Source organism: Furipterus horrens, unplaced genomic scaffold (assembly GCF_987537825.1).
Source record: "Furipterus horrens unplaced genomic scaffold, mFurHor1.1.pri manual_scaffold_1, whole genome shotgun sequence".
Taxonomy (NCBI): Eukaryota; Metazoa; Chordata; class Mammalia; order Chiroptera; family Furipteridae; genus Furipterus; species Furipterus horrens.
The window spans coordinates 176072492-176093742 of record NW_028327171.1 but is presented as its reverse complement, the minus strand read 5'-3'; the positions used below and the strand labels follow the sequence as shown (position 1 = coordinate 176093742).

The following is a 21251-nucleotide window of genomic DNA, read 5'->3' as shown; positions in this document are numbered from 1 at the left end:
CGAGCTAAGTGTCGCTGGTTCGATCTTTCAGTCAGGGTACATCAGAGAAGGAAAACTCTGACTCCAAAAAACCTCCGCTGCCTTGCGGCATACCTCTTCTGGGGAAAGGCTAAGGGAGTAAACCCTGACAGAAAATCCGGAGCCGGAGTCCCTAAGGCGGTTTGACGTTGTAGTCAACACCGGCAACTCCTGCGGCGCACCTGAAGCCAAGCTGTATTGACTCCATCTTTCCCTTGGACCCTTCGGCTGCGAAGAGAGGGGGGTTCTGCTGCATGGGCAACAGCAGACCCTCCATATCACCCTGCCCAGGCTCTGTAGCTTCAGCTTCACTGGAGAGGACACTCCAGCGTCATCGCAAGATGTCAATTCAACACGGGAGGAGACAGATACCGTGTCACTCCTGAGTCGGACTGCACAGCCATTCTCGGCGGTGCAGATAGACACTTAAGAAGCTACACCATCGTCTCTCGAGACGGACGGCTGCCGACGATCTTAATCAACTTCAAAAAATTCAAATACAGAAAACTAAAGTTTATTCTTTACTAGTGTTTTATTTTCTTTTGGGGTTTTCAGAGACCTGTCTGATATCCTATTATTTATCCCAACTCCTTGACAACGAGCCTGATCCTCATTCATAAAATAAGGGACGGGAACCACACCAGTAGATCTCTAAACTGAGCTTCTACCAGAACCTAACATGGCCCTTAAAAAAAAAAAAAGATAACAGGTTCCAGCCAAACCTACCAATATCTGTATTTTATTCAAATAAATGGAAACCAATGAAAATTCCTTTAACCTAAGACTGTATTCTATACCTTTGGTGTTTAAAAGTATAATGGCTCATACCAGTTAAAAATAATTCTTATAGCAGACTTTATAAACTGAAGTATATATTAAACAGACTTCAAGAAAATATGTGTTCTAAATTATTAAAATATTTGTTCTAAAATATTTAGATCAGATGATATAAACTGATTCATTTTCTTGCTCACTGTTTACAAAAATGTATTTAAATGTATTCATTTAAAGAAATTAAAATGACTCATACCAAAACACTGCTTTTCTCTTTGTTATTTAAAGTGACTCCAGGAGGAAAATAGGCAGTAGTACTTGTTGTAATATCCAAACTTGTACAAAGGTTGGCCTGGGTGGCACAGTCCATCCACCCTACATTAACAAGACCATCCTAACATAGAAACAAAAAAATATGTTGTGTTGTAAGGGAAGAAAAAGTCAAAGGGATTTAGCTTTATTTTAGCAAAACAACTTTACGATTATAAATTAAACTGTGCTTTAAAAAATGATACAGATTTGAATAACATGATTAATATTATTAACAGGGCACTTTAAAATTAATAATATGTCATTAACATAATTACAATTTAATCTAACAGATATAAAAGTTACATTAAACATACATAGCATCATTTTCAAATACACATAGAATTTTCATAATTTTCGTAACTGGCTAAATCCTAACCCACAATAGGAATTTCAATAACAAAGACTATTTCCCAACCATAATATGATGAGAGCTGAATAAATAAATAACAAAAGAAAAAAATAGTTTCAAAATGACAAAAACCCTGATATATAACTCTGGTCAAAGAGGACTTCATAATTAAATTACGAACTACTTAGCAGTGAATAACAACAAAAGTACCTCATGTCAAAATGTATTCGTTAGAAACTTATAGCTATGGTTACATTTATCAGAAAACAAAAAGATAAATAAGTGAGTTAAGTGTTCAAGAAACTACCAAATAAAATATTTGGAATCCATTTTTAAATGTGTTTTTAACATGGTTATATAGTTTTACACAATAATTGATGCTTACCAGCATGCCACTAAGCCTGAGACGTGTCTGTGAAGTCAAACAATCTAGAGGGGAAAAAAATAGCAAGCAATTTCAGCTTGATTAAGTCTATGCTTTCATTTATCTTTCCCTAAACTATGATGTTGATTCTTAGGCAATTCATTAAGCTCTACTGGTAAACAGTGAAACCTTTATTTACTAGGTAGATATGGGGTCAAAGTCTCATTCTACACACATAACACATACTTCTTATGTGTAAAATAATAAAAGAGGTAAATATTTACTCAATAAAATATTATAATGTTGGGTATAAACATTTGAAGTACTGAAAAATCAATTACAGTAGCATGCTTAAGATAGTCTCCTAGTCTAAGGGTACACACTTCCAGTTATAAGATTAACAAGTCCTGGGGACCTAACATACAGCTTATAGTGATTATAGCTAATAATAGCATATTACATGCTTGAGAGTTCCTAAGAGAGCAGAACATAAATGTTCTCACTACAAAGAAGAAATGGCAGTTATTTGACAGGATGGAGGGGTCAGCTAATGCTAGGGTGGTAATCATTTTGTAAGTGTATCAAATCAATATGTTACCTCCTTCTTTGGAACAAAAAGTGATCAGCCAGCCGATACCAGCAGCAAAAGCAGTTTGTATGGCATTAACAAAATTTCCTTAAAAGAAAATAAAGCAAATTTCTGATCATTTATTACTCGATAATGAAAACAGTTTCCTTTTGTTAGATCCATGAAGTACTGTTAGTTTCCCAAATACACAGTGAGCCTTCAAGGCTTCCATTGCCCTTTTACGACAGATTGAGTCTGACTTCATTCCAGTAGTATTTTCTAACCTTTCCTCTTGACCCCACCTGAGTTTTCATATCCTGCATACTTCCCTAGCTTACCTTCAGCATGATAGTTACTATGTTGAATTTTAATGGTTTACTAATGTCTTCCTTGCTAAAATAATGAAGTCCCTGAAGGCAGAGATTATGTATTTTATTACTGAAGCCCTAGTATTTAACATAGTTTCAAGACATAACTGATATTCTATGAATGATATAAGCGTATCTTTAGATGTGAATATCATCATTTCATGGGTAATATGGAATAGTTAAATATCCCACCTAAAATCACTTGATAAACTAAAAGCCTAATACTAGAAGTTTTTAAACTTTAAAATTAAACTGGACAGACCTGAATTTACTGCCTGATATAGTATACTTATGAAAGTGATAAAACACTGGTTTACTAAACACTTAGTAGCACTTTGAAATTTGCCTTTTCATCTAGCCCCACTTCACATCTAGTTCTCATATCTTAAATTGTTTGTTTCTGTAGATATAATTCATTTGTTAAATGCCTACTATTTAGTAGAAGTAGGATCAAATGACACAATTCCCTTTTAAAAAGCATCGAAACATTTTAAAATTATAATATTAGGATCAAAATATTAATATTGCCAGTGAAAAATTTAAAATATCTATTTCAAAACAGCCTTGAAAATCAAGCAAATTAGGCAAATAAAATCAAGCAAAATAAAATTACCTGTCCATAATTCTGTCACAGTACTTCTAACATGCTGCATGGCGAAACTCACTAAACTTTCCTTTGATCTGTCTCCGTGGTATTTCACTGCAGCCTACATTTTTTAAGTAAAAAGAGAAACAGTTTTCACTTTTTCTTTTTAAAACCCACTAAAATAATACCAAATACTTTTAATTCTACATTATTTCAAGTAATACAGTAAGATGTCTCTCAAATGTAGAGTGTGTTTCCAAACATTACACTGAGATTCTTGATTGTATAGATTCATGGAAGACATTTTAACAATAGTTTTATAATAGTTTTAGTTTCAGTTTCATCAATTAAAACTGGAAAAAAGGGATATCCTAACTTTATATTCAATGAGACAACACTGTAAAATAGTTTGTAAAGTACAAAGTACAATATGCATATTGGTTACATTAGATTCTTTTTTAAAAAAAGATTGTATTTATTTACTTAGAGAGGAAGGGAGAGAAAGAGAAGGAGAAAAACACTAATGGGAGAGAGAAACATCGACTGGTTACTTTTTGCACATGGCCCGACTCTGGGCCAAATCAGCAAACCAGGCATGTGCCCCGACTGGGAATCCAACCAGCGACCTTTCACTTTGAGGCGACACACTGAACCACTCCAGTCATGGTGGTTACATTATATTCTTTAAAATAGAAATTGAAGTTGGCAAACATTTAAATATTTAATTTTGAAAGTACAGTTGACCACTGAACAATGCAGGATGGAACTGCACGGCTCCACTTATACTTGGAATTTTTTCAATTGGCCTGCTCAGTTTAACTGTCCACAGTTCAAATCCCTGCTGTTGAAGGGTCAACTGGAGGCTGGGAGTTTGTGTATGTGCAGCACCCACTTGACTAACATGCATTCTTTCTTTTTTAAAAAGATTTTATTTATTTATTTTTAGAGAGTGGAAGGTAGGGAGAGAAACATCATTGTGAGAGAGAAACATCAATCAGTTGCTTCTAGCATGTGCCCCAACCGGGGACCAAACCTGCAACTAAGGCATGTGCCCTGACAGGGAATCAAACCCAGTGACCTTCTGCTTTGCGGAATAATGATCAACCACCGGAGTCACACCAGTTAGGACTACATGCATTTTTTTCGAGGTTCCCCAATCCCCCATGTTATTATTCAAGGGTCAACTCAAATGGCATCTAAAAGTATATCCAAAATGTTTATTATGATTAGAGCCTAGTTAGATGGCACCTAAAATAAGTATTAAATATCAAAACATTCTATAAATTCATACTGTTTTCTCTAGTCTTTTCCTTCTTATAAAGTCCCACACATTTAAAATATGTTAACTTTATCCCTTACCATTCCAGCCCTAAAAATGAAGAGGCTCGGATAACTGTTCACTCCTTTCATTCGGCAAAGCATTCTATCATCACCACAGTTAACGGCTCCAATTCGAAGTAACCCATCCACTTCTTTAGCAAAGTCCCTCCACTATTAGGAAAAAGAAAACAAAAAACAAAAAACTATTTCTCTGGTAAGATCATTTTTCTTGCCTTGAACACTCTTCAAGCTATATATTCTGAAAGGAGACTATATTTAGCAAATAAAACCATAAATATGTGAAAAATATAAAATTATTTCTGATAGTTATAAATTGCTATAAATAGAAAAATCTCAATATATTCAAAATCTCAAGTAACAGATCAATTAGGAATAATAAAACTTTAATAATCAGGATGTAAGACATACATACTGTGGGAGCTAATTCATGGCAGTGTGAACACCCTGGGGAGTAAAAGTTCACAAACCACAGTTCTCCAGAATTAACAGCAGCATCTGAAAGTACATGAAACCAAGACAACTTAGAACTATTTACTAAAGGTTTGTCATATTTTGGTTAAAATTTTTTTGTTCAGATCAAAATGAAAAAAAGTTAGTTATACATCTTTCATACTGCCTTTATCAATCATTTTCTGTACATTTTCTCTATAAGAAAACATTTCAATTGTCAAATGATACCTTAAAGAATTTTTTTGAAGCTCACACTTGAACTGCTTAAAAACAGTCACCAGGAAGCTGTGAAAAGAAAGGAAGCGACAGCCAAACCTCACAAAGTTTGTGTGGATGACAGAAATGAAGAAGAGAAACAGCAAGAGAGACTGAGATTTAAGCTCTTCTGCTATTGGCAACACAGGCCATACATGTGATCAATCAATTCTGATAGCTACTTCAAATACTGAAAGAATAAAATAAGAAACCTACACAATATTAGTAAGGACTCTGGGATTCAATTTAATCTTTGCCCTTAAGAAATTTGCTGTAACTGTGTTATTTGAAAAGTATTAACATTTTTAACAATTCAAAACATAAATACACATTTGGTAATATAATAGATCTGAACACCACATAATGTCTAGCCAACAATACATTATATATTATAATCTATAACATGACTTGATGCAAGTCAACAAAATTATTCATTTAAAAATTTTAACATTGTAAGGATGTGCTCTAACATTTAAGATAAAAAGGTGAAGACAATTTTCTTTTGGTTAAAGTTTCCATATGATTCCACATTGAAATTAGTTAATTTTTACATAAAATTTTCACAGGTTAAGGATAGTAAGACATCAAAACATACATACTATTCTATTCTAAGTATGTGTAACAGATTCAGATTTATTTGTGACATGTGTAGGACTTAATATTCATCTACATTTTAATTACAAGAAACACAAAGCTATGGGAAGAACAGTTAACCCATACATTACGATAAAGTGTGTAAGTTAGGATTTTATCTATTGTTCTTTGGCAATGTTTAGAAAGTCTGGCAAATAGGCAACTCTATCTAGGTGGTCGAAATAACTGACACATTGACTTAGACCACCACCTGGTACTAATTTAGATAAAATCTTAATAGACAGTGGAAACTTTAATAGAAATGGGATATTTCATTAGTTATAAACAAGTAATGAGGTGGTTATTTACATATGAAAAGAGCAATTAGATATGGTATTACTGTTTGTCTTAATAATATGGTGCCCAACAAATCTGAATGGCATGTAATTAGAAACAAAACCTTGTTTGCAGTAAATATTCTCCTATCTTGGTACTCTGATTTCATACATTCCTTAACATACTTACTCATTTACCGCTGTTCCTGAATAATATGGTTAAAAATGTTTTTAATACTGTATCATCAAATATCAATGCAATGTTTTTGTATAACCCAATGACCAAGAACACAACAAATATATTTCAAAATGCAATTTTTTGGCTTCTAAACTACACAACTACACATATAAGTGAAATCATATGGTATCTTTTTTTTAAATATATTTTTTACATTTAAGTATATTTTATTATGTTGTCACAGTAGTTACAATTTTTTTCCCCTTTGCTCCCCTCTGCCCAGTACCCTGCTTCTCTCCAGCAATCCCACCCCCCTTAGTTCATGTCCATGGGCCGTGCATATAAGTTCTTTGGCTTCACCCTTTCCTATATTATTCTTAACTTGCCCCTGTTTATTTTGTACCAACTGATTATGTTTCTTAATCCCTTTCTCCCCCTCCCCTCTCCCAGCTGATAACCTTCCAAATGATCCCCATACCTCTGATTCTGTTCCTATTCTGGTTTGCTTAGTTGGATTTTGTTTTTATTTTTTAGATTCAGTTGTTGATAGTTGTGAGTTTGTTATCATTTTAGTGTTCATAGTTTTCATCTTCTTTTTCTTAAGTCCCTTTGACATTTCTTATAATAATGGCTTGGTGATGATGAACTCCTTTAGCTTCAACTTGTCTGGGAAGCACTTCATCTGCCCTTCCATTCCAAATGATAGCCTTGCTGGATAGAGTAGTCCTGGTTGCAGGTTGCCTTTCACCACATTGAATACTGCTTGCCAGTCCCTTCCTGCCTGCAAAGTGTCCTCTGAGAAATCAGCTGATAGTCCTATAGGCACCCCCCTGTAGGCAACTCTCTGCCTCTCTCTTGCTGCCCCCAGGACTCCGTCTTTATCTTTCACCTTTGGCATCTCAATCATGATGCATCCTGGTGTGGTCGCCTCTGGGTCCAGCTCGCCCGGGACCCTCCATGCTTCCCAGACCTGTATGTCCATATTCTTCACAAAATTTGGGAAGTATTCCTCATTTTCTTCTATTCTTGCTTCCTCATTCTGCACTGGTTGACTGTTTTTTTCTTCCTTATGTCCCAAATCATTTATTTGAACCCCGGTTTCCTTCCATTCACCATTGGTTTTGTGTGGATTTTCCTTCGTTTCACTTAGCACAGCCTTCACTTCTTCTCATATACGTCTGCCATACTCAAGCCTATCTGTGAAGTCTGTGACCATCTTAATCACCAGTGCTTTGAATTCTGGGTCTATTAGGCTATCTCCTCATCTGTGAGGTTGGCTATCTCCTCGTCGCTTAGTTCTCCCACTGGAACCTTGATCCGTTCCCCCTTTTGGGCCATACTTCTCTGTCTCCTTATTCTGACAAGCTCCTGTGTTTGTTTGCCTCTGTGTCTTAGGTAGAGCTGTCGCTCCTCTTATGTTGTAAGGGGGGGAGCCTTAGGGATTCATCAGTATAGGGCAACCTGTTTCACCATGTTGTGGCGCTGTATGTGGGGGAGGGGTCCGAGAGGGAACACTGCTGCCTGCCCAGCACTCGCCCCCTTTCCAGGCACCTCTCCCACTTCCACACTGGACTGGCGCCCCTCTAGCTGCTGTCCTGGCCGTCATTCCCAGAGTGGGTGGGTCTGTGGACATTCTAGGATTATGGGGGCCCTTTAAACAAGCGGACTCTGCTGAGACTGGCAGTTTCTGCCTCACCCCAAAGTCCACTGGCCTGCACAGTCAGAAGCAATGAGGCTTGATTTTCCCCGGTGCTGGGACTGTGAGCTGCTAGGTCTGGTGAGGAGCTGAAAACGCTCCCCAGGTGTCCCTCCTGACTTTAAAACATGTGACTGCGCTTTCTGCTGGCCTGCCGCTGCCGCCATCACACCACATCCTCTCGGCCCCGGATCTGCCCCTCCTACCTGTCTGGATGAGTCTTTCTTCATTATATCTTTGTTTGCTGGACTTCCATGCAGTTTGATTTTCTGGACCTTCTGGTTGTCTCTAGTTTTGAGGCAGTTGTATTCCTTCTTAGTTGTGGAGGGAGATACAGGGTGTCTGTCTATGCTTCCATTTTGGCTGGAAGTCTCTTTCTTTATCTGCCCTATTTCACTTAGCACAGAGTACCCTCTAAGTCCATCCATATTGTTGCAAATGATAAGACTTCATTCTTTTTTAATGGCTGAGTAATACTCCACTGTATACAAGGGGGCGGGGTCCCAAAAGAACCCAGAATTTATAAAAAATTGTGAATTTATTCTTACATGTTTAAACTTCAGTCACCTTCAAAGTACTCTCCATTTGATGCAGTATACTCATAGAGATGTTTTTTCCACTGCTCAAAACAGCTTTTGAGCTTGTCAATTTTGATACCTTATAGAGCTGCTGTTTTTTCTGTTTGTTTGTTTCACCTGTTCCACATCTCCACATCAGCAAAATACTACCTTTGAGGACTTTTTTCATTCAGGAAACAAAAAGTATCTTGGGGCAAGATCAAGTGAGTATGGAGGGTGGGGCATGAGGGTTGGTCAAAAACTGCTGAATACTCAGGATGGTGTGGGCAGGTGAGCTCATAGATCACCCATCATGAAATGGGAAAATGCATTGGAAGAGTCCTCCAAAAGAATTTACTGAAGCCCCAGCCTCTGACACCAGCTGGGACACTGATACAGGTGGGTTCCTAGAACACTTCCTAGAGGGGGAAGCCTGTACTACAACAGGCCCGCTCTCCAGAAGATAATTTCTTTTTTTGGGGGGGGGGGAGGTCCCCCCATGTATATGTATCACGTCTTTATCCTTTTGTCTTTTGGAGCATTTAATCCATTTACATTTAAAGTAGTTATTGATAGGTATGTAGTTATTGTCATTTTATTTTTTTTCTGTTGGTTTTTTGGTTCTTCTCTGTTCCTTCCTTATTCTCTTGCTCTCTTCCCTTGTTTGTTGACTTCTGTAGTATTGTGTTTGGATTCCTTTCTCTTTATTTCATGTGTATCTCTAATTTTTGGTTTGTGGTTACTATGTGCCTCATATATACCAAGCTATGTTTATAGCAGTCTATTTTAAGTTGGTGGTTACTTAAGTTCAAGCACATTCTATAATCATTAACATTTTTACTAATCCCCTCCATGTTTATGCTTTATTATTTTTACTTTTGTAGTGTGTTTGTGTGTATCCCTTAATTTACTGTTGTAATTACACATGATTTTCCTACTTTTGCCTTTTAACCTTCTGTACTAGCTTTAGTGTTGGTTAATCCACTGCTTTTACTATGTGTTTCCCTTTGTGAGATTTTCCTTTGAGATATGTTCTTATTCACAGTTTTGATTTTTTTCTTCTTCTTAAAGAAGTCCTTTTAACATTTCTTGTAAAACTGGTTTGTTAGTGATGTACTCATTCAGCTTTGCCTCAACTGGGAAGCTCTTTGTCTCTCCTTCAACTGTAAATGATAGCATTGCTGAAGAGAGTAATCTTGGTTGTAAGTCCTTGCTTTTTATCACTGAGTATTTTATGCCAATCCCTTATAAAATGCAAAGTTTCTGCTGAGAAATTAGCTGACAGTCTTATGGGAGTTCCCTTCCAGGTAACTAACTGCTATTCTCTTGACACTTTTAAGATTCTGTCTTCAACCAATGGCATTTTAATTATGTCTCAGTGTGGGTTTCAGAATCTTTGTGCTTCCGGGATTTGTATGTCTATTTCCTTTGCCAGGGTAGGGAAGTTTCTAGTCATTATTTCTTCAAATAGGTTTTTAATCCTTTGTTCTTTCTCTTCTTCTGGTACCCCTATGATGAGAATGTTATTGATGTTATCCCAGAGAGCTCATAAACTATCCTCATTTTCTTTTTTCACTGTCCCGATTGGGTCTTTTCTGCTATCTTATTTTCCAAATTGCTGATTCAATTCTCCGCTTCATGTAATCTGCTCTAAACTCCATCTAATGCATTCTTCATTTCTGACTGGTTCTTTTTTGTTTTCTACTCCTTTTGTTTCTTTGTTGATGTTGTTACTGACATCACTCCTTCTTCCCCTAAATTCACTGAGCATCTTTATAACTAGTGTATATAATCTGGTAGATTGCTTGACTCTGTTTTGTTTCGTTCCTTTTCTGGAGTTTCATCCTGTTCTTTCATTTGGGACCTGTTTCTTTGTCTCCTCATTTTGGCTCTCTCCCTGTGTTTGTTTCAATGTGTTAGTTAGATCTGCTAGGTCTCCCAGTCTTGGATGAAGGCCCTTTAAAGTATCTTGTAAAATGACCTCATGCAGGTGTTCTGTGCGGCCCAGTGATGGAATGTCCCTGTTCACCTGAGCCAGGTGTCCCTGGGTTATGTGGGCTCTCCTGTTATAGTTGAGCCTTGGTTACTGTTGGCATGCCAGTGGGTGGGACTGACCCTCAGGCTAACTGGCTGTGAGTACTGGCTGTGACTATAGCAGACAAGCTGTTGTGCAGGGACTGACCCCACTAAGTGGGATCTGCTTCAGCAGGACTCTGGTGCCTGCTAGTTTACCCTTGAGTGTGTCTTTTATGGCACATACAGGTGATGCTCTGGCGTGGTTGGAACTTGGCCACCAGGTGTGCTGGTTGAGGGGCCTCTCAGGAGGGGCTCCAATCAAGCCAAGGTCAGCCACTGCCTGTGTCTGGCTCGGGATCACCTGGTAGGAGCTACAAAGTGATTTGCACTTGCTGACTCCCTGAGTTGAGCTTGGCAGTGCCCAGGGGTAATCATGCTGTGACCCAAGGCCGGCTGCCACTGAGGCTGGGCGTGGAGCCACTTGGCGGGTCACACACGGCAGCTGAGGTCAGCCGCTGCCTGTCTGGAGCTGATGGACCTTTGAGGGATTTTAGGAAAGGCGGCAGTGCAGGCCCAGGCCTGTCATTGTGCAGATTATCCTCTGAAAGGAGTTCGGGTCTGCCACGTGAACTGAGTGGGGCAGGACTCAGAGAATCATGAGGGTAGGGCGATGGCGTTAGCCATATTAAGGAAGACTTAGATTTAGTGCTTGCCCATGCCTGCAGGTTGTGTCCAGGGAGGGTGTAAAAAAAGAACAATGGTACCTACCAGGACTTTAGTTCGAGAGAGAACTGACCATCCAACCCTCTCCCTGATGCAAGACAATTCAGTTCCTCCTCTAAATGCCTTCTCTAGAGCTTAGGTTGAGTGTTTGTGAGGGAGTGAGCCTATGCTTGGGCCCTGCCATAAGACTATATCTGGGTCTAAAGCAGCTCTTTGCCTCCCCAAGTACAATCCCTGCTGATTTTCACAGCCAGCTATCATAGGAATTTTTCTTGGCAGCGGAGCTCCGGGTTGAGGAGCCCAGTGTGAGGCTGGAACCCATTGCTCCTCAGTGGGGCTCTCTGCAGCCACAATATCTCTCTGGATTCTTAATCATTACATGCGGGTGTAGTATTAGCCTGTTTCGCGTCTCTACCCCTCCTACCAGTCTCAATGTGGTTTCTTTATATCCTTAGTTATAGGGCTAGTTTCCAGGTGGTTCTCAAGGGTGGCCGTTCTATAATTTAATTGTAATTTTGATATGGCCGTGGGAGGAGGCAAGCACAACCTTTACCTACACTGCCATCTTGAAAGGAAGTCTGATGAGAACATTTTTAAGGCTTTCAGAGTGTTTACTAATTACATTTTCCCTTCTATACTACAGTTGATCATTCTATAGTTCCACTCCTGATAAAAGTAAGCTATGTAATTTGGACTTACTCTCCCACTACAACTATAGAACTGAACAAAATACAAAAGATTTCTGTTAAAAGCATCGGAGTTACCAATGCAGTGAAGAATAAGGGGATCAAGGTATGGGAGGCGGTAGATATCAGAGGACCAATGTTTGCCACCCCTAACCTCTAGAAGAGGGAGTTGATAGGTAAAAAAACTACACAGAACTTCCAATAGATTCATGAGACTAGAGGGACAAAAATGGAGTTCAGGGCTCATAGAAGGAAAGGTCTTGTAAATAAAGATGAACTGGAAAATGACTAGTCCTCTTAAAATCCAAATCTCACCTTCTAAATCATTTCACTCTCTGTTTGGTAAAGCTGATTTGAGATTGTTAGTGACCCCAGCCAGAAGAAAGCATAACTCCTCTTTGTAGGAAGAAAACAGATGTAACTTTAAAATAACTTTATAATTATTTATATAATTAAACAAAAGATAAAACTAAGCAACCCAAAACAATTACCGGTAGTAATGGAAAGAGACCCACAACCAAGTAGGCTTATGTAATATTTATGTAAATACAAACTGATAACCCTATCATGCTTGCTATTTTCCCCTGGCTTCTTTAACTAAAACTGCAGCCTCAGCTTGCCTTAGTACAGTAATATGAAAGAGCAATGTTAGATACCAGATGGAATGGTGGCAACTTTGTTCTCACCCAACTTTTATCTTCTATGCATGTACGTATATAAAGTTTGCATGATTTATATTATACTGCACATACAATTTTGTTTTAGGCTTTTTTCACCTAATGTACTCTAAAATGTTGTAAAAACACTTATATACAACAAAGAATGATATCGGTTCATCAATCTTAAGTAAACACACATGCATAGAATGTTGAGGATGTTGCTTAGTTAGCCCTTCCAAGACTTCATTTCCTTACCTGTAAAATGTGAGGAATAATTGTAATAGCTACTGCATAGGAAGTCATTAAAATTCATTAAGACAATGGAAAAGTTGATGATGATAATAAAACAAACTATGTGAAAATCTTAATTATGGTTATAGAACATTTTTAAATATATAATATATATTAGATAACCTTGCAAAAAACACCTCATCCTCCCAAATCTAAATTCTAAATACAACTGTCATCGAAAGTTTTAAATTTTGGTCTTGGACTAGTTTTAGAAAATTGTATGTCAATAGACTTACCAAATTCTCTTCTTTCCAATGTTATGATTTCAGGATCATCATCATAAATACCTAATTTTAAAAGTATATAAAAATTATAAAATTAAAACTTCATCATAAAAGTAAATTTCCATGTAAAAATAGGTTACTTATTCTTGTTTTAATCATCAAAAATCAGATCCTATACTAAATCTCAAAGCTGAAAAATATGCAACAAGAGAAAAGCCAAGGGCTCACAAAACCATTGGTGATTCATTTAAAGATTGATCATGATATTAGTTTTCTGATATGGATTGCAACAGGTGCACTTGTGGGGTTCTTAACAGTCACATAATTTCATCTCCACAGAAAACTTCTATTATGCTTTTTTAAACTTTTATTTTTGAAATAATTATAGACTAACAGGAAGTTTAAAAATAATACAGACTCTATGTACCTTCTCCCCAGCTTCCTCTAATGATGACATGGCATACAGTTTTAGTACAAGATCTAAACCAGGAAATTGGCACTGGTACATTACTGTTAACTAGACTACAGACCTCATTTACTTTTCAATTACATGTTTTTATAAGTGGTATCACTAAAAATTATATTCTATAACTAAATGTATTATAATTAAAATATTTACAGAGTTAAAGACAAACTTATTAAGGAAATTAAATTTTATTTACCATAATTAAAACCTATTTGACAAAACTTCACATTACTATTATAAAATATTCAAATAATATTAGTGATCTATATAGACCAAGGGTGAGCAAGCTTTTCTGTAGAGGCCAGTTAGTAAATATTTCAGGCTGTGTGGGACATACAGGTTTTGTCACAACTAGTCAACCCTGCCCCTGAAGTGTGAAAGAAGGCAGAAACAAAATATACATAACCATATGGGCATACTTCAGAAATATTGTGGGTTTGGTTCCAGACCACAGCAGTAAAGCCAGTACCATAATAAAGCGAGCTGTAATCTTTTTGCTGGTGGAGGGTCTTGCCTCCAATTTGTAAATACCAATAAAATGTGGATTTTGAATCCCAATAAAATGATGTATGCCTGCATCTGATAAAAATGTTACAAAAACAAGTGGCAAGCTTGATTTAGACTGTAAAATGTAAATTGTTGACACCTGATACAGACTATCATGTTGTAGTGAATATATCTGAAAATACTACTTTGAAAACAAAGTTAGTCTTGAAAAACAAATAGCGATAAATCAAAATTATTTTATTTAGCCTACTATAAAAGCATTTTATTTAGCCTACTATAACCTGCATTTGAGGTTAATTAATCACTTAAGAGAGAACTACTGGGGCCCTGGATGGTGTGGCTCAGTGGATTGAGCACTGGCTTGTGAACCAAAGGGTCACAGGTTCCCACTCAGGGCACATGCCTGGGTTGTGGGCAGGTCTGCAGATGGGGGTGTGCAAGAGGCAACCACACATTGATGTTTCTCTCGCCCCCTCTTTCGGCCTCCCTTCCTCTCTCTCTAAAAACAAATAAAGTCTTAAAAAAAAAAAAAAGGGAGAGAGAGAGAGAACTACTGGGTACCTGAATGGTCCCTCTTGCTTTGATACCTGTATGCACTTCCCCATCCCTTGATTACTTTAACTTGTTTACTTTCTGCTTTTGCCCCGTTTCTTACTGCTGTCAACACTGTAACCCATTATTAAAGATGGCTTTTCTACTGAAGTGACCACTATTAAACTTAAGAGAAACTTTAGCCTTTCTTGGAAAATATAAAGCTCTATAACTCTTACAGGCTTCAGTTTTTAACTCTAATGCAAATATTTTTGAATTAAATAGCAGACCTTATTTTAAAAGTATTCAACAGATTATGACCCAAACACCTTCATATCTATGCAGATAATAACCACCACCCAAATTTTCTTTTGAATTCCACTCCCATGCTACACTAAAGAGTCAAGTAACACATATCAACTACATAAACTAAGTGGTGAAACAAAATTAATTTTCTAAATTTACTAAAATAAAAAACAAGAATTTCATAAAGAATATCGTATCATCTCACCAAAGTCATAACGATAATAATTCCAGCTTTCATACTGGCCTCCTTCTTGATTATCTGCAAGTCCCTTTTCTCCATATTTGTCATACTTCTTCCTCAGGTCTTCATCTTTGAGTACTTCATATGCTCTATTTATTTTTAAAAAATCGCTATGTGCATTTGGGTTAGTCTATTAAAAAATATTAGATATAACATTTGTTTCAGTTACACAATCAAGTCTCTTCAGAACCTGTATCTAGATTTAATTTAATCCTAAGATTTCTGGGAGAATAGATATCAAAGTAAGAAGGACTAGTGCAAGATGAAGTTATTATCATGGGTTGAAATTTAAAAAAAAATAATTTTTAAAGATCTACAATCCAAAAAAAATAAGAAAAGTAAAAGAGAAATGAGAACTGATGCCTCAAAAGATTGATAGATATGGTTACATGGTATAAGTCATTCCTTCTAACAAATGCAACTGAGAAAAAACTGACTAGTGAACCTTTGGAAATGCTTACTATTGTTAAATACTGTTTGTTACGCCTAAAACAATTACAAATAAATTTGTAGATTATTTTTCTATTTGAGCTTTTCTATTTGAGGTATGTGCCCCAACTGGTGTGCCTCAGTTGGTTGGAGCATTGTCCTGTGCACCAAAAGGCTGCAGTTTGATTCCTGTTCGGGGCACATGCCTGGGTTGCTGGTTCAGTCCCTGGCTGGGGCATGTGCAAGAGGCAACTGATTGATGTTTTTCTCTCTTCCACTACCTCTCTTCCCCTTTCTCTACAAAAATCAATAAGCATGTGCTCAGTTTTGGATTTAAAAAAAGAAAAGTATTTGCCCCAATCCATCAGATAAATAAAAACTAGTATCAGAGCAAGAACTAAAACTGGATTGAAAATATTCCTTATTTGTTACTGTTTCAAAGAATTGGTTTTAAATAATGCTTTCATCTATATAATACTTAGTTGTAGACGGTGTACCACCTTTCATATGGAAACTTGAAAAAAATCACATTCTGAAATTTTAAAGAAAAATAAACCTAAAAGCAGCAGACCATAGATTTGAAAGAAAGATTACCAAGTAACAAAGTTTCAGAAAAATATTGATTCCAGTGCTCCGATTTAAGCAAACAATCCTATTTTAAAAATTCTATCTAGAAAAAATTACAACCATATCTTTCTCCTTGACAAGTGACAAATCTCAATAAAAAAGTAATTAGATGACCTATAAAAATACGATAAGATTGAAAACTAATTTAGTTTTAAAATATTACATTACTGGATACACAATCAAAAAGTTATGATTGAAATTAACTTGATTTGGTTATTCTCAAGCTTTATTTATAATACTTCCTGACTCTGGACTTAGACTTGTGCATGGGAGAAAACAGTGAGAGTTGAAGAATGTTATTATTAGCATGTTATTACTGCCATTTTTAGCAAGGCATACTCTCTAAGTTATACAGAAATTATTATTATTACTTTTGACTGTTCTAAAAAACTTGACCTTATCCTATTTTACTAAGAAAACTACTTCACAGACATTGTCTGCTTTGGGATTAACATCTGTAATAGAACTGTTGGGAACTTAATTCTCAAATTAAGAGGGAATTGCATTTTTGTTTCTGACATTCCTTTACACTATTTTAAACAAGAATATTTTGTTCTGTTTTTAGTACATAAGTAGAATTATGATTTTTGACATGATTGTTCTTAAGCATTTTGAGCACTTATTTAAAGTAGTTCAAATAGACATCAAAAGTTACTAAAATACATTAATCAGATATGTTTAAAAAGAAATTTTTACCTACCGGGTTTTTATCAGGATGAAGCTTCAATGCCAACTTCTTGAAAGCTTGTCTTATTTCTCTACTGCTTGCAGTTTTGGATACTCCAAGTAAACTGTAAAAATCCTGATCTGTGTCCACTAAAACGGCCAAATACACTATTAGAAAACAGAGAATGACCTTTCTCAAGTCTCTGACATAGTGATCTTTATTTAACCAGACTCCCATTTTTTTCTTATACAAGTTCTGATTTAAGTGAACATGAAGATACCCCGCCGGTTCCAGTAGATGTAATCTGCAAGATCGAGAAGTTCTGTCCAATTACTCCAAAGGTGATTCAAACATCGTAATACTGTCTCCCAACTGTTAATCTAAAGAGAAGAAACCAAGTAGTTAAAACACATTAAAAAAACCCAAAACCCAGCAATAACACTATTTACTAAATAACATGCTTAGCAATACAATCTCTATTAAATACCAAATCTGGTGAATGCCCCAGGCTCTATTCTTTGGGGGCTCCCTTTGGGCTGCTTCCATATCCAAGTATCCAGATATGTGAAATCACTGAAGACAGCAGCTACAAGCTAGCTAGAACATTTAAAAAACAAACTCAGCAATTTATTCTGATTAGCACCAGAACACAAGGGTGGGAGGAGTGGACATTTTCCTTCCTTTTTCTACCCAGTTTAAGCATTGCCCTTTTGTAATGCCGCTTCCTTCTTGGCTACTGCTTCACCCCTTTGACACTACTTAGTTTTCATTTTAATCAGATTTCACATATAGAAAATATCCTTTGTGGGGGTGGGGGTAGGGGACCAGAAGGAAGCACAGGTGCTTTACAAAAGGTCTGTATTTTTCACATAACCCTTCCAAAAATGGAAGTGAATTTTTATTGCTATAAGACAACTTACATAGTAGGCCCGTTTCCCCAAAATTTTTTCATAAGGTGCTTACATTACATCTAAGTAGAGACTATTTTATAAAAATAGAAGAATAACTGCAAACTAACAGTGTAACTTTATTGCACATTTACGTTTGGAGAAATACAAATAGACAAAGAAAAAAGAAGGGAAATCAGTTACTTAGACATGCTCACCTGGGTAGGGGAAAAATAAATTCAGACCGCACTTAAACGGGTATACTTTACTCTCAAAGATCTCATAACGCTAGGGGAAAAACTGACCTCCCTAGCACCCTCAGGTTCTTCATTTAATCCTGAACGTCCATTTAAATGTTTTTGTCCTTACCTGTTAATGGTCTTTGGCTCATTTCTAATCCCCCCTTTTCATGCTTCTAAAAAATACCTTTGTAAAATGCAGTGATGGATATCAACAAATATCCAGATCAGAAAACGATTAGGAAAAAATAGAAAACATATCCTCAAACACCACTTTGGGTCAAGTGGTGATCCTCGCCTAGCAGTTCTCAGCGTGGGTGTGAGTGACTTGCCCCGTGCCGAGCTGCGGGGACAGGTGAAAGCTGCAGGTAAATGCAATACGAACACCTCTTGCGGCCATCACTCTAAAAGGGGATACGGGGAGAGGAAAAAGATGGAGATACCGGTCTACAAAGACGGTCAAGTGTTCTGGTGTGTGAAGTCTCGGGACAAAAAGGGGAGAATAGAGCCCTAATAACTGAAGCTAAAGTGAGAAAATGAATCAAGAAGCGGGGAACCACGGGCGTGAGGAGTAATAGGAGGGAAGACAGGGAGCGAGAACACAGTAAACCGGCCCCTGAGTAAAGAGGGTTCAAATTCAGGCGCACGGCAGTTCCGCCTTCCTTTCAAGGAGGGTCCGGGATGCCGCCGGCTCCAGCGCGGTTCCGGCCCATGCCCACCTCGATGTTGCGGGGTCGCCACCAGCAGCTACTCCCGCATCCTCAATCTCTTACGGCTGACCCGACCCAGCCGAGCGCAGCTGTGCGTGTGGGAGGGAAGCGCGCTCCCTCCGAAAGCCTTGCCGCCGCGCTCTAGACGAGGAAGGTTAAGTGGTACTGGCAGCAGCGAGCGCGCCCAGCTCCGGTCGGCTCCGGGCGCGCCGGCCTCCGGGGCGAACCGGGGCGGGGCCTGGCGCAGGGCATTGTGGGAAAGACGTGCTTGGAAGGGCCTGGGAAGACCAGCCTGAAGCCTGGTGTGCACGCGGCACGGTGGGGAGGGCGGTGTAGGTTTAGGTTGACGTGGCGGTCGGTGCGGAATCCGGCTCCGGTTTCAACCCGGACCTAAGCGACGCGCTATAACCGCAAAGTTCGCGCCCCAGCACATGGAGGACCAGCACAGGCAACTGGAAGGACACGGGACAAGGAAGCCCGCCCCTTCCTGCTCCCATTGTTATGGTGACAGGGAAGCACCCCCCCCCCAAAGGGCGGGGTTTGTGCTGCGGTTTTGCAGTGATTCTGTTCTTAAAGGGGAGGCAGGGCTACAGATGACTTTTCTGGTGGGTGCGGCAGAAAGGGGAAATTTTCCGAGAAAAGGAAAGCTCAACTGAAATGACATGGTTTACGGTGTTAGAATATAGGGTTCTTTTGCAGAATGATACTTAGCAAGATCGAGGTGTCAGGCATGCTCTATGGTTTTGGCATGGTATTACTTTCATGCCTTCTCAGTGGTTAGAGGTAGGGAATATATGTACACACATATTCATACATATATAGGTTCATATTTACATGTATGCGAAACCATGAGTTTACACTAAAACTGCTAATTCCAGTATAATGCCACAGGAGTCATTCCATTCATTCTAGTTTTCTCCTTTCCACACATGTAGCTCCTTTCCCTGACAATGAGAAACCTAATTCCCATTACCCTTGCAATATATGCACTTAACTTCCAGTTCCCCCCTATGGAACCAATCTCCCATGGCTGATGTGATGCTAGCCCCTCTCCTGTGCAGTTGCTCTCTTCATCCTGTTTGGGTTCCCACAACTTATACTGGACTGCTGTCCTGAGCAGAGCTCAGCTACTTCACAAAGGTTCCAACCTGTGCCAGGCTGCCCTCCCACAGGGACACCCTGAAAAGGTTCCAATATGCAGTCACTCACCAACCCTATCCCTCCCTCTACCTCTGCCCAATGTGGATGCACTCCTCACCTTGGCAGGACTCTGACACTGTGCCGGCTCCAGCTAATGGGTTTTGGTTTGAATTATTCAGGATGGGGGAAGGGTTATGACTATTTTTTAAATAATCACTTAAAGTATAGTTTGAAGAATGTATTGTAGGAGGGTAGTAGTATGGAAAACTGGCTATGAGTCTATTGTAATGGACCATTACAATAGATAATGGTAGCTTGTCCTAGGGTGGAGTTAATTCATATACAGGTAAATAAACATACTCAAGAATAAAGGAGGTAATATGTATAGGATTAGTGATGAATTGGTCATGTGAGGAAGAAAGAGATATTTGAAGGTACATCTGTATTTCAGATAATCAACATCAGGGATGTTCACTTGCTTCAGGGAAACTGAAGCCTTGCCAGCCTCAATATAATAAAACTTGCTACAACTGGTCCATCATATATGCATGAAATATATTACAACAAAGGGACCATTTTGTTTCATTTTTAGTTCCATCTGTGGAATTGCTACTCATCTTCAAGACCCAATTCAGGTTTGTTCTGAAAAATAATTTCTGTGAGCCATTCAAGCGTATTTGATCACCCCCTCTTTTTTCATTGCAATTATCACACGATATTGTAATTATATTTCATTGGCTGGATTACTATAATGAATTATTTGAGATCAGGAATTGAATTGTTTTTCTGTTTGCTTTGTAATACACTAAATATTGGATGCATCAAAGATCTGCTTCAAAATACAATAGTATAACGAGGACTTTTTTTCTGTGATGACACTTCGGAGCATTTAAAACACATTCCTTTGGAGACATATGGTTAAGAAATGGCAGTGTAGATAAAGGTGGAACTAGCCTCCTCCCACAGCCACATCAAAGTTACAACTAAACTACAGAATAGCCATCATTCAGAACTGCCTAAAACCTAGCTGAGTAGAAGTTCTACAGCTAGGGAATTAAAGAAGAAGCTACATTGAGACTGGTAAGAGGGACAGAGATGTGGAACAGACTGTACCCATACCCACATGTGGCAGGTAAAAATTGGGAGGGATATATCAGCTGCAGAGATCCTCTCTGAGG

The 21251-nt window shown here is 38.1% G+C and overlaps 1 protein-coding gene across 3 annotated transcripts in view; it reads right to left on the bottom strand.

Annotated features, from left to right (window-relative positions):
• Positions 1-19168, bottom strand: part of DNAJC10 (DnaJ heat shock protein family (Hsp40) member C10) — a 44592-nt gene extending 25424 nt beyond the window's left edge. The window contains exons 1-10 of one of the 3 annotated variants that reach the window (XM_090281392.1): positions 18943-19168; positions 17131-17477; positions 15339-15504; positions 13336-13386; positions 5093-5175; positions 4699-4830; positions 3367-3460; positions 2416-2493; positions 1839-1882; positions 1049-1186 (exon numbers count right to left, since the gene is read on the bottom strand). In XM_090281392.1, coding sequence (XP_090137518.1) covers positions 1049-1186; positions 1839-1882; positions 2416-2493; positions 3367-3460; positions 4699-4830; positions 5093-5175; positions 13336-13386; positions 15339-15504; positions 17131-17334 — 990 coding nt within the window. In that variant the 5' untranslated portion in view covers positions 17335-17477; positions 18943-19168. The other 2 variants (XM_090281401.1, XM_090281407.1) reach the window with 2 other exon arrangements.
• Positions 19169-21251: the final 2083 nt, after the last annotated feature.